Below are 17,518 nucleotides of genomic sequence, written 5' to 3' on the forward strand. Positions count from 1 at the left end.
TTATTTATTACCCTTTAAATTAAGAAAAAAATATGTATGCAAATGTACCTACTTTTATAGCACAGCTTATTTTGTTGCATGTATGACATGCCATATCCAAAAATACTTTGAGGGATTTCATTGATTTCATTAAAATGTTTAAAGACAGGTTTTCATTTTGATATTCATTTTAAGGAACTTTTACATCTGGAAAATGGAGAAATAGGTATTTTATACTTAAAAAAATAGCCCAGCTTATTGTTGGTCATATTTTAACCTTTTTGTACTTGTACATGTTTATTGCACTTAGTTGCATAAAAAAAACAACCTTAAATAAGAAATATTTTCTCCTCCTCTGTGCTGAGGATACATTCAAGTCGTAATAATTTATCTAAAAAGTGCATAGAGACTGTGTATAAAGGTACAATGTACATTGTATGTGCATGTACATGTAAATTAAATTTTTAATTATTTTCCTGAGTAATGGAATTTCAATGTTGATTGAAAGTGACTGAAATATGTATGTGCATGTAGGTACTGTATATTTAGAAGAACATGGTTTTGTTGAAGTGCAGTGATAGAAACTAAGTTTTGAGGATTTGTCATTTTTTGATGAAACAATTTTTTTGAAAGGACCATTCTAAAGTATTTTTGTAAAACTCGTGATTTAAATGGGACTTTTAAGCGTGACAAAACTAAATGGCACATGATGCCCATTTTACCTTAATCGGTGGAACTCGTTAAAACGCAAAAATGTACTTTCCATTTATCTGTAATTTAAGACTCTTCACACCATCCATATGGTGCAAATTCATTATAGAACCTTTCACAATGTCAGGACAGTATTAATAAAATATCTCGGTAAAATTTTGAAAAAAATGTTTAAAGAGATCAAGTTGAAAGCATCATGCATTCATTGTTACAATGATTAGGCATAAAATTTTCTTTAATTTAGCAAGATCTAAATATTACGAACTAATTACTCAATTAGGATAATTGAAAGCTAAAGGGAAGAACATAAAAGGCAGAATGTTGACTTAAAAAGACTTAAATGTTAAAAGACATGAATGTTTGCAGAATCACCTAAAATATTGCTTTATAATTCTTCAATTATAGAAAAAACCCAAAATGTCTACATTTGGTTGTAATATAAGAAATTACATCAGACTAAGAAAAAAAATCCAGCCTTTAAGGAGCATTAATAACTCTACGTATGTAGTTATGCACCAATAAAATCAATAGACTGTTGGCTTCTCAGTAACCATCCTAATATCCTACACAACCAGTCGAAAATTGCCGATGCAGGCAGTATATACACTTCCTAGACAGCTTCAGTCTGCCACACGCTCCTTAATTGGTAAGTTATCACTTTATTTTTTTCGGCTTATGGTTAATCGTTAAACAAAATATAAATAAGAATATCTACGGGTTTTTTTAACGTAAAAAATAACGGCTGATTTGTTCATGTATCTTCATGTCTGCATTTTTAATGAACTTCTGGCGGTTCCTGAAAGAAGACAATTTAATTTGAAAATATTTTATTTACATTCAAAGATTCTCTGTCTGCTTTTTAAGAAGTAATGAAAAAATTTCCCTCGTTTTCAGCGAGAAAAGAATTGAATCTTTTTTTTAGGAGTAATTGGGTTGCCTTGTCTAGCACTTTGACCAAGATATCTGTATTAGTTCAAGGATTTCGATCTATCTGTATGTATGATTTGGATTTTATTTTCAAAGTGGAATACATGGTTCTAGATTTCCACATTCCGATCACCCTGGGCAAGTTAGTGTAGTATATGTGTGGCAAAGTTGTTTGAGATTTCCCACTTTCTTTTCGGAAAGTGTAAAACTTAATTTTTTTATGTTAAGATTGCAGACTAAATTTGGGAAAAGTCAATTTTCATTTATAGTTTTTTTTCCAATTGAAACTAATTTTTTTTATTTCAAATCCTAGGACACTGACAGTTCCAAGGACGGTTTTGTTATTTTGCTTGTATGAGTATTGTCCACTTAAGGTGAAATTTTTGTGTGTTTTTCTCCTGAATTTCTTAAAGTATCTGCCAAAGAAAGTGAAGCAATCAATCAATCTATTAATCAGTTAAAAGCAAGACATTGTAGTTACTTTATAATGAAATACAATGAATTCTGTCAGACCGAAAACCTGTCCTAACCCAGGGACAGATCCAGAAATATCCAGAAAAAAAGAGGGATTCCAGGCAATAATTTTCTTATTTTTGTCTAAATTTTGCATGACATTAGCAAACTTTTCAAACAGGCATAGGGTTCTAACCCCTTGAACACTTACCTGGATCTGCCTCTGAAACAAGACACTATTTGAAGTTCCTTCATACATGTATGTGGTTTGGTAAATCAAATACCTTAAATAAATTCTATAGTCCAAAAAGTTCAGTTAAGACAGTTTTTACTAAATCTTGATTCTTAAGTATGTGCAAAAGGTCTCATTTCTTACTGAGATATTTCATCAGTCTTGATTTAGTTTCCCTGAAAAAAAATGTTGCAAAAACTATTACTGCAAAATTTATTCTAAAGGAATTTTGTATTTGTGGTGGGAAGCCTAAGGTTAGGGACACAACTGTACAAATCATTGGAATGTTTGTAATCAGCATTTTGCATCAATTTCATGTAAGCATCAAAGTAACTTTGATTGATTTCATTCTGTTTCAGATGATAGCTTGATAGATTTTGGTGAAATGGAATATACGAACATATCACTGATTTTTAGGTCTACCTCCTTAAATTGTGAACGAAAATGCATTTTCAAATACTGTTATAGTACCCAGGGGTTGGGAAGACAATTTTGGAATGGACCATTTTCAAGTTTATGTCAAAGATATTGAAAATTTGAAGGGCCATTTGTTTACAAATCGTTGATTTTTTTTTATGTGAAGGGACCATTTCCTGACAGAAGGGGCTAATGTCCCTCAGGCTCCTTGCCTTCCCAACCCCTGAGTACTTATTTTCATGATTGTGTCATTTGCAAACATTTACACACATACTGAAGATTTCGTGATGTTGAGAATAACCATATGCTAAACACTTAAAAGGCATGAATGGTAGCTCTTACTTTTGTGAAATAGGTAAAAATAAATATATCGGGTTCCAAAAGTAATTGCAGTATAGAGTGTAAAAGTGATTACCTTGGTATCAATGTTGTCTATCATCCTTGTTAAGTTTTAACATATTAATTGCTCAGACATTAAATAAGGATAAGATGCAACTTAGTGGAATACTTTCTATTCTTTTAACCCTTTTGGTTTTTTTGTCTGAATATAGCTGAAATATTGCTGCTCGGACATTAAACCCCAATAAACAAACAAACCTTTTGGTTTTTTGTAAAATTCATTTTAGTTGTATTACTTGATGTATTGAAACTTGGTTAATTATAGTGCTAATCAATTCTCCTTTAAAGGAGTCTGATCCTTATTGGCCTTATTTTCACTATGAGAATCATTTTTATTTGAAACTTTGCAACTTTTCTGCAATTCCAGTTGTAAATGTGCAAGTCAAAGAAGTTGTTGCAGTGGTACATGTTAGATTTATTGTTTGCTTTGAAATTTTACCATTTTTTTCAATTTTATGGGTAAAGAAAAGGGGAGGTAATTGTGTTTTCCGTGGTTGGTTACCATTTTCCTTTTGGAAGAAAATTAAACATCAGACAACCAAAAACATAGGAGGAATTTTACTTGACTTTGAAGCTATTTTTTTTTCTCAGGGAAAACAGCCTGAATTCAGAAATTAATTTTGGGTCACTAAGACAAATGATTAGACATAGTATATTTATTTAACTTTAGACTCATAAATACATGAATTGCAATATTTACCGGTTGGCTCTCACTGTGAACATTTTACAGTGGAACAATTTATTACACATGTACCACAAAGACAGTATGCGTGTATGAAACACAGATGGTAGTTCTATAAGAAATTTACAAGGCATAACATGTACATACCCCAAGTCAAATAAATTGGTCTTGAAATACTATATTTCCTGAAATTAAAAAAGGTAGTAATAAGGAAAAATATGTGTATTTAGGAAGTGTAAACACATATTGATAAAAAAGGAAATTGTAAAGATAATTTTATATGAACTTCCCATTTTCATGAAAATTTTCTTTCATTAAGTCTGTTCTTTAAGCCGAACTGATAAACTGAGCTGTAAATTAATTCTGAATGAAAATTTTATTTAATCTTGCTGTCTGGATTGTGTATTTGGATCATCTCTGTATCCTGTTTTCTTTTTATTGCTGCTCGGACGTTAAATCCCAACAATCAATCAATCAATCATTTTTTTTTTGGTCTAATCTGAACATTCTATTGTTTCTAAATTGTTCTTCCATTTTGATGTTTTTGTATTTTTCCCAGTATCTAGGACAAGTAGAATTTTCATTTTGTCTTGCCTAAGATAATGTGCACTGAGAAAAAAAAATGTTAGTTTTTATTAAGTGGAGTTACTTCCCCTTGGTTGGCAGCTGTTGCGGCAAGGTAAGGCCTTCCTTTCTTATGGAGATTTTTGTCTGACTTGCAATAAATAAGGCTTTTGTTTTAAACTGGAGAGAAAAAGTTAACCCAAACAAAAGTTTAAATCCTATTTTGTTAGTTTCTATACATCTGTTCAACTCCTACACTGATGTGACTAAATAAAGGAAATGGTCATTTAAGTTATCACGGCCTTGTTAGAATTTGTTTCCCTTTCATGCACATTATTTGTATCTTCCTTTTTTTTTGAAAAACGTTTTTGGGAGCCAAATGTTAATGGATTAAATTTTAAGATTTGGATGAGTTTTGATTGAAATTGATACCTCATGTTCATATGTACATATATCTCCCGAGTGAAAACACTGTTTTTTGCCTAGAAAAGTCATGGACTTGAGGTACAGGTAGATGTAAATGTATGTTGCAAAAGAAAGGCATGTACATGTACATGTATATACATATAATTAGCCTTCTGGTAAAAGTGTATCTCTCCTCCTTTTTTTTTGTATTTATATGTACATGTATTTGTGCTTACATGCTCATGTGTACAAATGAATGTGTCAGCTCTGTAAGTAACACAGTTTTTTTGTTTTTTTTTTTGTTTTCTTTTATTGACATACAGATATGGTTAAAAAAAAATGTTCTTGCTCTTCTTTAGGTATGTAGAAGAACATGTTCAGAGAACTGGAGTTGCCATAGAAACACAAGGATTTTCTTTCATAACTAGTGGAAGAAAACGTGAATCTCTGACGGTAAGCAAATGCAATTTTTCAACAGTTTTTTGTATTGCGCGGAGCTTATATTTTCCATTTTCTGTCAAGAGGGGCACATGGACATTTTTTTGTTAGTGAAATGAAAAAGAATTACAAGTAGCATGAGACACACACACTTACACATGAAGGTACTTGCATACTTAAAAGACAATAATCTCCTCTATCTCTTTAACAATTAACAACCTGAAGTCCTTGCATGAATGTATGGAAATTGTCAACACTGGAGAACTCCCTTTGGCTGCTTACTAGTAAATACTGATAAATTGTGGGAAAATTGAAAGTGTTTACTTCTTTATTAAGAGGAAGTCTTTTTGGTGAACCAGATTGAAACAACCAAAAAGCTATTGAACATATTTATTCAGGAAGTGTTGACTTGTTAGATTCAAGGTATTTATTGCTGAGGTCTATGAGATTTTTTTGAGAGAAGTATACTATTGATAGTTCGGACTGGGTACACTCCAGTAAAGAATTTCAGAGAGAATCAAATTTACATGTATACAATGATGGCATTAAGTTTTCAAGTACACAGAGGAAAATTCAAATTTGAAGGAAAAGTTTACTCAATATTTAACTGTTTATTTAGTGTGTGGGACCATTATTAAGAACTTTTTGGATTTAAAATTGCCTTTGGACCTAGGTAAAGTCTTGGTATTTTGAAATTTTATATGCAACCAGAGTTAGAAATAGTAGCCTGCCCACCAGCCTGAGACTGGATTTTTTTTTTGGCACGGGTGGCTAATTTTAGCGAAAATCTATATAGCCATATATTAAATATATTCAAAATTCTATTCTGGACTGGCTAGAATTTTAGTGAGTTTCCTTTCCTGATGCAACTACTGAATTTCAGTGGTGTCTTGAGTGGTCAATTTGAAGTACTTTTTGGCCCACTTTTACTAAAATACAAGGACCATAGAAAAAGTGAAGCGACTTACATCCCATCACTTTTGTGACAATTTGCTCTGTATTAATAAGTACTGGGATAGAAATAAAATGCCAGCTCACAAAAAATGTGATGCCAAGATCACTACCATTACTCCCCAAAGATTGTACAAGTGAAAGCTCTTGCTGAACAAAGCCTTCTTTTCATCGACACATGTAACATATGCCTGTTCAATTTCGTAGGGTTTTTCATGGTGATTTTCTATGGAAATCAGATATGGGCGAGGTCTGTAATACTGTATAAAGCAAGGTTAAAAACTGGATTAATATTGTCCAATATTTTTGTGTAGGTCAATTTGTATAATTCTATGGAGAAAATTACAAAGTCTTTTAAAGTTCTTTACTGTGTCTCTAATCAGTTAAACTTAAGGTTTTAATTCCCCTCCCTTCCAATTTCCTTGTCAATGCTTAAAATAGAATGACGTAAGAGATTGGGGATGTATCAGCTGACTTAAGATCAGGTATTTAGAATGTCTACATTCTTCTATCATATACCTGTGCATCCTGATGTGCTGAGTCAGCTTAATGTATTGTAATTCAGTATTTCAATGTGTTTGGTTAAGCCAATTAAGTAGTTTAAGAAAAAGGGGGTCTGAATTTATCAAATCCCTTATTGATTTGAAATACTATATTCAAATCAATACTCCTCTATAGGTTTTATTGATCAAATGCTATCTACAAAGCTGTTCTTATATTTTTCAAATGTTTTATTGCAGTGAGCAATTTTCATAACCTTGAAAATGTGAGATCTTTCTGAACAGTGTAATGTGTGGGTATGTTATTACATACATGTACATGTAGAGTACATAAGTACAAGAGTACATTTACTTGTAGCATATCAGCTATACATAGTGTGGAGGTTTTTCCATTGACCCTACTTGAACTCAGGCTATAAACCAATCCAGATATTAGACAAGGTCAAATATCTTGATAATCATTGTGCTGTTTTATGACCTGTCAAAATTTAAACTAGGGTACTTATAACTAATCATTAAATCATTCATGTGGGTTCAGTATATATGAAGCATTGATTTGAGAATGTGGACCATCCTTGATATTACTAGGAAACATGTAGGTTTGTTTTGTAGATACATGTACATGTAATGGACATACATGTAGATAAACAATTGCACACAGACAGGTATTTATCAACAGTATTTAGTTTCAGCTCACCAGAAAGTCTTCACCACTAAAATGTAAATGTACTTGTATTGAATCTGAAATCATTTCTAGTCTGGCAGTAAATGTAATTTGACAATTCAACAGTTAATTATACAGCTGATAATATTTCTGCTATGTCAGCTGAATTTTTCCCCAGACTTAGAATCTATGATTATGTGTATTGATCAGCCATCTATATTAGCAATGTTTGAAGAGACATTTGTTATAGAAAAAATCAAAGGTTACAGCCAAAAGGGGGATTAATCTGAAGCAACTTTTCTTGTGTGATTTTGTACTTGCTGTTTCCTTTCACACTAAATGACTCGGTTGCTGATTCTCTTTTATGTGCCTTTTTTAATCTTTTTAATCATACATTTATCATACTGCATATGAATTCTTTCTGGAAATGTGTAGAGTTTAATAATCTCCTGAGTGACCCCAAGAATTATAGTATAATCTTTCAGCAGTTTCTAAAGGATTAAGTTGAAATTGTCTAGACTTGTATTAGCCATAACCTTTGTCTTGCATTGCAACATTTTTTTTCCACTTAAATTGAGAGTCATTCAGCACTTTAACTTGAAAGGCTTAATGATCCACCCTTCATAATATAGGGGTGGTCCTATCATTTTTGCTAACCCGTGCTTATGAAATTATTTGAATAAAGGAGATACCTTTCAATTTACAAGGCTTTGCTTACAGATCGATTTGGATGTAACAATGTACATCGCCTCAAGCTTTTGACCGTACAACAAATGAATTCAAATATATTAATAGTCTATTGTCTGTCTAGACGGCCTTTAAAGTGATGTAAAATGATTTTTCCCTTATAGATTGTGTTTTATTATTCTTGGCTCTGTAAGCATCTTGTCCATTTATGTACAATTGGGAAAATGTCTGCTGTCGATGATCATCGACATTTGTTTAACATCGTCTGGAAAGAATTCACACGAAGATGTTAGTTAGTCTAGGAATATTTGGAAAGATATGAAATGAAAGGACATTAGGTAATCTTGTAATGTATTGAGTTGCCTGTTGGTATTTAAAATAACTTGAAATGGAACTTGGTATATGGATATACATTGTACATATGTGGAACTCAATTGACTTGTTTTGTTGCTTGAAGTGATATCTAGTGATGACATCTTAGAAGGTATTTTAATATTTTAACATTTTATGTTATGTAGTTCGATCTAAATTTTCTGATGCTGATCATGCAAGTTTTCTATGCAATATGGCTGAATGTTCTGTGGGTAAAAGGATTTGGGAAATTAAAATTTAAAAAAATAGTTATTGGAGATTGATGTCTGTTTAATGTCTTTGACTTTCATTCGGAGAAGACCTTAGAAATCGAAGAATTTTATATACAGGTACTGTACATTAATTGTTAGTTTGTACAACTTAATAGTGTAGGCAATGTAGTTGAACCCTATCATTTAAATATCTTGCCTAACAATGTTCAGCTAAGAATTTTAATGATCAGAAAATTATATTAGAGAAGGAAGTTGAATCAAGGAATATTTCAAAAACACATTTTAGTCTAAATTTTCAATATAAAGTGATCAAAAGGGCTATAACTCAGTGAATCATTAGTTTTTTAGTTAAATCTACATGTAGATAAAATCTTTGAATTTAAAAGGCCAAGTACATTATGTATATGTATACAACAATTAATATTATGTATGTATGGAAAAGGGAAATTGCACAGTTTTATATCAGTTACAAAATGTTTACGACCCCTCTTTAAATTGTCCATCCATCATGCATATTGAATTCTTCATCATGTGGAATTTGCCCCTATCTGAACTACCAGACTTCAAATTAACTAAATGATGTAATATTTGCAAGAAGCATTTCTCTAATTACATGAATAAGGAATATTTTTTTGATTAATGGTTGACCTGAAATGCTGTCTTCTTTAAAATACAAAATTTCACCTGTATGTTATGTAATCATATGAATCAGCTGCCCTATGTGTGTCACTGTATAACTGGGTCACTGTGTGAAGTATGATTGACAGGTGTGTATTGGTACAACGAAAATCCAGTATAATCCTGTTCCAGTGTTATTTCAAGGGAGGTAACCCTTGTTTACACAACCATTTGACAGACGTAATTTTAGTTAATAAATACTAGTTGTTAGGGGGATATCTTGTTTAAAGTACAATGTGCTGTGGCTTCCATCTTAAAACAAAACCTTGCGCAGGTAATATTAGCTAATGATATGGTCTTTTTACAAGCCATTTGAATATAATGATAGTTTTAGAGAGAATAGAGCATTAAGGTTATCTGTCCTATATTTCTCAAATTGTATTTTTTTTTACCATGGCCAAATGTATGCGAGACAAACGGCTGAAACATTGATTTAATTTTTCATGCAATAACCCCCAAAAATGCCTCTTGGAGATCTGACAACAATATTTTTTATCTCTTAATAAAACTTTGAGACGGCACTGAAGTTGAAAATGTCTTCTCCAATATTCCAATGTATTGTAAAATCTGTTACTTGTCAAAAACATGTAGTGTATTTTCATTGATTTTTATCCTGTATATACCAACATCTTGTTTTATCTAATATAATTCTGGTGAGAATTCATAGACAGGTTCGGATTTATGTCATATTCGATAATCAATGGCTACATAGGCTACAGCAGGTACTCTAATCAGTAGATTCTATATTTGACTTGATAAAACTCACATTACTGAACTTGTGTCTTATTTATCCGATATTGAAACATTATACTAAATCATGTGCTAATATGAAGTAAAATCTCGGTAAAGAGATTAGGGTAATTATTAAGAGATAAATAGGATAGTTAAACTTAATTATGATTCTGAATATTATTGTTTATATTTATGTAAACCAATGGGATAATTAATGGATTAGATTATTGGTAAATATAAGCTTTAGCCCTAATATGTTGTAAACAAATATTGTTGTTTGAAATGAATTTGATGACGGCCAGAGGTTTTAGATGGTGCATGTGAAAATACATAAATGCTGCATCCCCATCTCCTTTTAAAAGTCGTGTGTACTTGCTAGACTTTTGGAAAGCCAAATGTAGTTGTAAGATTTAGGAAGTATGTGATAAATTTATAAAGTACTTCACGAACAAAAGAAGTAATATAATTACGTACATACATGTATGTGCATGTACTACTGTTTTCATCCACATGTAGTTAATCTAAGATTTACAAAATATACATTTGCATTTACAAAATTGGAATGTTGTTTCATAGAAATCTACAACTCCGTAAATAGTACCTGGCCTTTGTTATCCCCCTTCATACTAACAAATAGTACGTAAAACAAATCATCAGTTAGATCAAAAAATGGAGTGGACATTGTGCTCAACATGTTTATCACTGCAGTATGAATTTCAGACTACAAGGGTTCAAATTAGCTCTGGTCTGAGGTCTGTGATCCTCAATTTCTGATGCAGGACTATTCTAGATTTGCAAATTACAGAGTTATCTCCCTTTGTCTACCATTTGGGTAGGTATCTCCATAATTGGCACAATAGTGCGAATCAAGATTTTATTTTTTCTAAATTAATTCCTGATAGAATTTTTACACCAGAGGTTGATTTTCAGCTAAATTTGATATGTATCCTTCATGTCCTATTTTTTTCTCCTCCGATTTAGAAACATGAATTGAAGAAAACACAATTGAATGAAATTTCTCCATTTACCCTATTTTAAAATACCTACCCACAAGGGAGATTACTCTTGTTTAATGGCTAAATTATGTCCTGTGGCCCAGGAATGTGAGAAGAGGGATTTGAAATTTCTTAACATTGTACTTGGGTCCTGGACCTGTCATAATTACATCTAACATGTACTGTTAGTGGGTGCTTTTTACTTTCTTCTGAGAAACCTTTTCATTTAGGATGCACGAAAGTCCAGGACCATTCATTTTTATAAGTATATTTGAACTCTTGCAATTTGTGTTCAGTTTTCTCTGACTTCGGTTGATTTTTCACTATCTCAATCTAATTGGAAATAAAATTCCTAAAAGCCAAAATTTGTATTAAAACTACAGAATTGATGAAATTCTGCTACATGTCGGTATTCTGGCTAATTGACATGGTTGTGGTGAATCTTATCTTAGCAATATCAAGATTTGTACTGGTAAAATATTTAATGCATAACTGTGCAATCATTTACTTATAGAACATACAGGTACATGTAGTATGTTATGGCAGTGTACATGATGCATGAAATTCCTGTTAATTTAAAGGTACTTGTAGATATCCTTGCATTTTTAAATTAAAAAATAATTGAACGTATGCCGCTATTTTACTGTCACAATATAGTTCCTAGCAATATCAGGATTTGTACTGGTAAAATATTTTATGCATAATTGTTCAATCGCTTACGAATAGAACAAGTAGTATGTAATGGCTGTGTACATGATACATGAAAAAGGTACTTGTAGATATCCTTACATTTTTAAAATTCTAAAATAACCGAACAGGTGCTGCCATTTTATTGTCCCAATATAGTTAGGTTTGCACTGTTCTCTAGTTAGTCCAGTGCATCTGAGACACTTATTTTGAACTGCCATGAAACCAAAAAAGAAAATGTGTATTTTTTGCTTGAGCATTTTCTTAGGACCCATAATTCTTTTAGTTGGGTTAAAACAAGTTACTGTACTGTTGAATATTGTCATTTTAATAATGGCTTCAGTATTTGCCTCCAAAAATGGCTTGTAAATCATTTTTGGATATCATTTCAAGTGGAAAAGAGGGGGATGATTTTGGGACTTTAAAAATGTCATAAGTTTACAACCCCTTGTTTGATTTCAGTAAATAAGGGCTCAAAATGCTGGTCTAAAGAATTCTATCTATTATACATAAAATAATCACCACATTCCTTCAAAATATAGATACATGGACTCCCTAACTTCTGAAAAAAAACTATTTTCACCTGCCATGAAACAAACAAAAAAATGAGCATATTTTTCACTTAAGCTTTACTTGGAACCCATCAATCAAGTGGGTTGTTTAAAGAAGGTGACTGTAGCATCTTAAAAGCATAATTTGAATCCTGATGGAACTAAAAACATGCCAGTTCTTTTCCTTGGTTTTATCTTAGACCACATGAATCAATTATTGCACACTTGAATACCTAAACATGCAGGGATGGACTCAGACATGCAAATATTTGTGGCATGTTAAAACTGCAGGTAGCTATTGATCAAATATTTCTAACTGAAAGGCAATTGGCATACATGTAGGGTACTTCATGACAGAAATGATTTGTAGATTGGATGTAAGTGTCTTATAATCAATCAATAGGAGTATATTTCTGGTGGTTATGAAATCATATAAATCTATTTGTGGTTTGTTTTTTGCCTGTTCAAAGGTCAAGTTCAGGGTCAAGCACCTGGTAATCTTTTCATATAGAATTTGTTGGTGTCAAGAGTTTTAGTTCTTGTTGTCTTTACAAATCATTGACCTTGTATTGGCAACTGTTCTTGGTGTTTAAGTTATCATTTCATGACCTTTACCTTGAATTGGCAATTGTTCTTAGTGTGAATGCGAGGTCACTGAATATTATAGTAACCATGCACAGGAGCCAACATACTTAAAACACATTTTTTTGAGGATATACTTTAAAATGGAAGTGTTTGATGAGTGTTATTTTATACATGTAAGTTGAGAATATATTCAGAGTGAATTCTGATTTTTTAACTTACCTTGTCATCTATAGTTAGCAGAATTTGTGATGAGCAATGTGCATAGTAAATAGAAGAATTAGAAGATCTGACAGCATGAATTAGTCAGTTCCATACATTACTGTGAAACCTTTTTAAGGAGGTAGACATAGTTAAGGGACAAAACTCTTGAAATCAGTGGTACTATGTATGTTTGTATCGTATTCAATTTTACCAAAGCCTCTCAAGCTTTTGTTTGAAGCAGAATAAAATCAATCCAAGTTAATTAGATGATTTCATAAAATTGATTTAAAATGATGCATACGAACATTCCATTGATTTTAAAAGTTGTGTCCCCTACTCTTGGTCTGCCTCCATAAACGGAACCCTACAAAAATAGAAATCCTGTTTAAACCAGTCACTGTTTTAAGTCCTCATATCAGTTTTGATCATTTTGAACCTGAGTAAACTGAACACCTGCCTAAACAAAACCAGTCTACAGCCCAAAAAGGGTTGGGTATTGAAGGGTTTAACTGTAATGTACATTTACAATGAAGGACCACTGATGTTTAGGATACAGTAGCACCAAGGGATTGGGTAGGCTAGGGGCAAATGGCCCTTTGCCGCTTCCAATAGCATATGACCCCTTCACTTAATAGAAATTTGTATGGTCTGTTAACAAATGGTTCTTTTAAAATTTGAATTTCATAGAAAAAAACTGAAAAGGCCATGTTTGAAATGTTTCTTCCCATCCACTGACTACCCTCTTTTTCATACATATATTAATGGCAGTAGAATTGTTTGATAATTGGTAATTCTAGCAGAATTCTGCATTTTTTTTCTTTCTGTTTCAGGGGAATGCCACACTACACTTATACCCTCACTTTGAACCGTTGAGGCAAATTGAAGGTAATTTCTTACAAAACAGGTTAAAGAGGTGGAGGTAGTATCATAGATAATTAGGATTTTTGTTGAGATTGAGAAGCATTCATAGAATACTGATTATGACTTAAGATCTTTTTTGTTGATTACCTGCATGTAATACATGTGGTATAAAGAACTGGCAAGATTTTATGGGAACTTTGAAAAGGGTGACTAATGGATGAGGTTTGTGGTTTTAGTCGATATATAGGATTTCCACCCCCCTATAAATTGATATTCCACTTTTTTCAATCCAGTTTTATTTGTTAACAATTCTTTTTCTATAATTTATCATATGTTTACTTCTCAGATTTTTCCATTTCCATCTTTTTGCTGGCTTCTAAATATTATGTCTGGATAAGAGCATGAATGTAAGCATTTAATGGAATGTAAGAGATGACAATTCAAAAATGGAACAACTAGTTTGTTCCCACTTGCAAATCAATATTGTTATATGCGTGTAATGTACATGTACCTGAATCATTAAATGAAGTAAAGCATAATGAACTTTAGAACTGAAGGTACATGGAATACTTTAAATTGAGAAAGACCAAAATAATTGTTGATATTAATTCAGGTGTGAATTCAAAAGGGGCATGATACATGTACATGTAGTCCCTATGATTGGGAATAAATGTATTTTGATGTTTGAAATCATGATTTCCCCTAAGTCTTCCCTTGAAAATTACTGTCACAAACCTTAAACAACTCCACCAGTATCTAAGACCTGGAAGATTAAATATGCAGGTATGCAATCTAAATCTTTTGTATCTATTGCATTTCCATTTGTGTAAACCTGTCAGGAAAAAAAAAACAGAAAGTTGTCTATCGTTGTCTTAGAAAAGAATGTAATGATTTGAGGAAACTCAGGCTATATTCTGTGCTGGTTCAGGTCTTGGTCAGGACTTAGATCATTCCATAACAGTAGACATTGAGTCATTATTTTAGCCGGAGATTTATTCACGTGGGTCATTAATAAGGGGTATAGACTGAACTAGCGAATTTACAAATCCATTTCCAATCATAGCCTTATAGAAATGACATTATGAAGATCAATATTTGACTCATGATGAATCATGTGCTAGGTGATGCTGTTTAGGCTTTAAAATGAATAATTACATGTTATACCTATCAGAATTAAAACAATAATCAGAGGAAGCATAGGTCTACTTGTATGGCCAGTTGGACATTTATTTCAACATAGGTGATTATAACAACAGGAATACATTGATGTTGCTTTTCCATTGAATGCGAATTATTTGAGGTAGGCAAGTGTGATTTAGTTGATGCATTTAGAATGTAAAAATGATTTAAATCTAGAATGGAAAATTCACTTTTGAAAATTATGGCCATTTAATTGATATTTATAACATATTGGGAGTGGTCATATTCAGTTTTCAGTTATGTATACTACAGTTTAGCAGTAGTAATAAAAAAGACATGTAATTGCATAGTTTGTTTCCTCATTTGAACTTATAATTGGGGTTTGCATTTTCTTCAACATCTATAAATATTTGAAAGACTAAAAGTATTTTTTTTTGGTATTCTTGAGAACTTTACTTTTGTTGTTGGTTTTACAGGTGTTTTTTTTTTCACCTGTTTAGTTAAATTTAGATTCATGTATATATACATGTACATGTGTTTTTGTCTTTCTTGTACATGCACATGTAAATAATCAAGACCTGCAAGCCAAGAAGGATTAAATTGTGACATGACTGGCAGCTCATCATTGGGTAGCCTGGTGTAAATGACTCAAGCTGCCTGATGAAGAGCTGTCCTGTCTTGTTGCCAATCAACAGGGAACCAGCAGCTATGATGACATAACCAGTATGCACTTGTTGTAGAAATGGATGGCTGACTTGTTGATAAAGATGAGAAAGATGATCTGTTCCTATTTTGGCACTGTTTTGTTTTTGATACTCTCATTTTGAGACAGAAGCAGTTTTGTACATATCAGTAACGCTGTTAGTTTGTGTGCTTACAGGTAGTTTTCACATTTATTAATATGTTTAAAGAAGATGTATAAAAGTGGATAAGGAAAAATTTGTAATTGTCTCTGAATTTTGTGGATGCATGTAAGGTGTTGATGCATAGATCGATGTTAAAGAAAGTATTGTAGTTTTACTTTTGTATTTTATCAAAGTTGTGGAGTTGTATTGTGAATCAAGATATAAGCTGTATTTTCAGGATTTAAGCTGTATTTACCACCAGGTAACTCTTACATATTATACAGTAAGAAAAGCAGGTTGGGTATTTAATTTCTAACAAAAATATGACAACATGGAAAAGTGACCTCAAAATCGACCTAGAGGATGATACATAATACCCCATAGGACTACATGTGTCTGTTTACCTATCCTATAAAAAATCATGTATGACTTTCTTATTGTCATTTATGAATAGGTTCTTCTTCTATTCATGTTTATATCAATTGAGCCTCACACACACGTGTTGTACATACATAATGCATGAGTTCAACTAATCTCTGAACAGATGTACTTGTAGACAAAACTGATAGATTTACATGCTGCATATAGCACCCTCCTTTGCCAACGATTCAGATGAAGATTTATGTACAGGTCTTCTCGGGTATCAGGATGCAGAAAAATCTGCTACCACAAAGAAATAAAATAATCAGCTGTTTGCTACACATACGTCAACTTGTTTTCAAGTTCTTCCTAAGAAGCAGATAGATGTTATAAGGAAAAAAAAACAGATAAAAATGATCTACTTTAATTTAAGATAACCCCTCAAAATTACATGGTTTCCAGGACCTCCTTCTTCTCTTTTGAGGGTGCTCTCATTACCCATTTTTATTGATATTTCAGTCATGTTAATATGATATAGTACTTCCCTCGTCATCCTTTTTCTGTATTTGAAGACAACAAATCTTTAATATTTTAAACCTATTTAAATTCAATGATATACTTCTTATAATAGTATCTGTAATCTGTAATTCTTGGAATGATATTTAAAATTAATCTTACGTACATATTAAGCTTGTGAAATTAATTTCAAATGAAATGAATGCCAATTAACTGTGTAAGCAGGAATAGAATCAGAAATAAATTCTTTCTGTATCTGTTTATAATGATATTTAGGGACCAACTGCAGGCTGTTCTGTGGTACGAGAGTTTTCTTGTTCACTAAAGACAATGAATGGCCTTGGTGTGACATGTTCATCCCGGTGGGGATTTTGTGTATGACTGATACACCATACCTATTCTCCTTATATTTTTAACTAATTTAAACCATACCTGCCAGGTGTTGATAAGGACTAGTACTGTTGTTAAGAGTAACTGTGGTTGGTAGCATTACATAGATTACTGTTAAATCCTGAACTTTTTGTTTGAAGGATTAATTAAATGCCTTTGAACATTTTGCACCTGTTCAACTGGGAGTTCACTGCACTTTGTGGTTGCATAAATATTAACATAGTATCTACCTGCTATGTCAATTTTGAATGATGTATTTGTCAAAGGAATTTTCTGTTAAATTTCAACCTTTATTGCTTGTTTTTCTTACATTTATTTATAGTAAAATGACAAATTTGTAATTGTAGTTGTTTTGTATGGTCTTTCATTGAAAGGTGGCCACAT

At 32.0% G+C, this 17,518-nt stretch overlaps 1 protein-coding gene and 1 long non-coding RNA gene across 2 annotated transcripts in view; one reads left to right on the forward strand and one right to left on the reverse strand.

Annotated features, from left to right (window-relative positions):
• Nucleotides 1-17,518, forward strand: part of LOC148607089 (uncharacterized) — a 45,226-nt gene that overhangs the window by 7,063 nt on the left and 20,645 nt on the right. Inside the window, exons 3-4 of the mRNA XM_088544310.1 lie at nt 5,129-5,222; nt 13,853-13,907. Coding sequence (XP_088400436.1) covers nt 5,129-5,222; nt 13,853-13,907 — 149 coding nt within the window. The remainder of the gene's footprint in view (nt 1-5,128; nt 5,223-13,852; nt 13,908-17,518) is intronic.
• Nucleotides 1,106-13,174, reverse strand: LOC148607090 (uncharacterized). The gene is made up of 3 exons (XR_015914997.1): nt 13,041-13,174; nt 3,948-3,985; nt 1,106-1,486 (listed from the first exon to the last, which is right to left on the reverse strand). It is a non-coding gene; the product is annotated as an uncharacterized LOC148607090 (long non-coding RNA).

Source organism: Perna viridis, chromosome 9 (genome assembly GCF_037379345.1).
Source record: "Perna viridis isolate PV_CMFRI_1.1 ecotype Kerala chromosome 9, ASM3737934v1, whole genome shotgun sequence".
In the NCBI taxonomy this organism is placed as follows: Eukaryota; Metazoa; Mollusca; class Bivalvia; order Mytilida; family Mytilidae; genus Perna; species Perna viridis.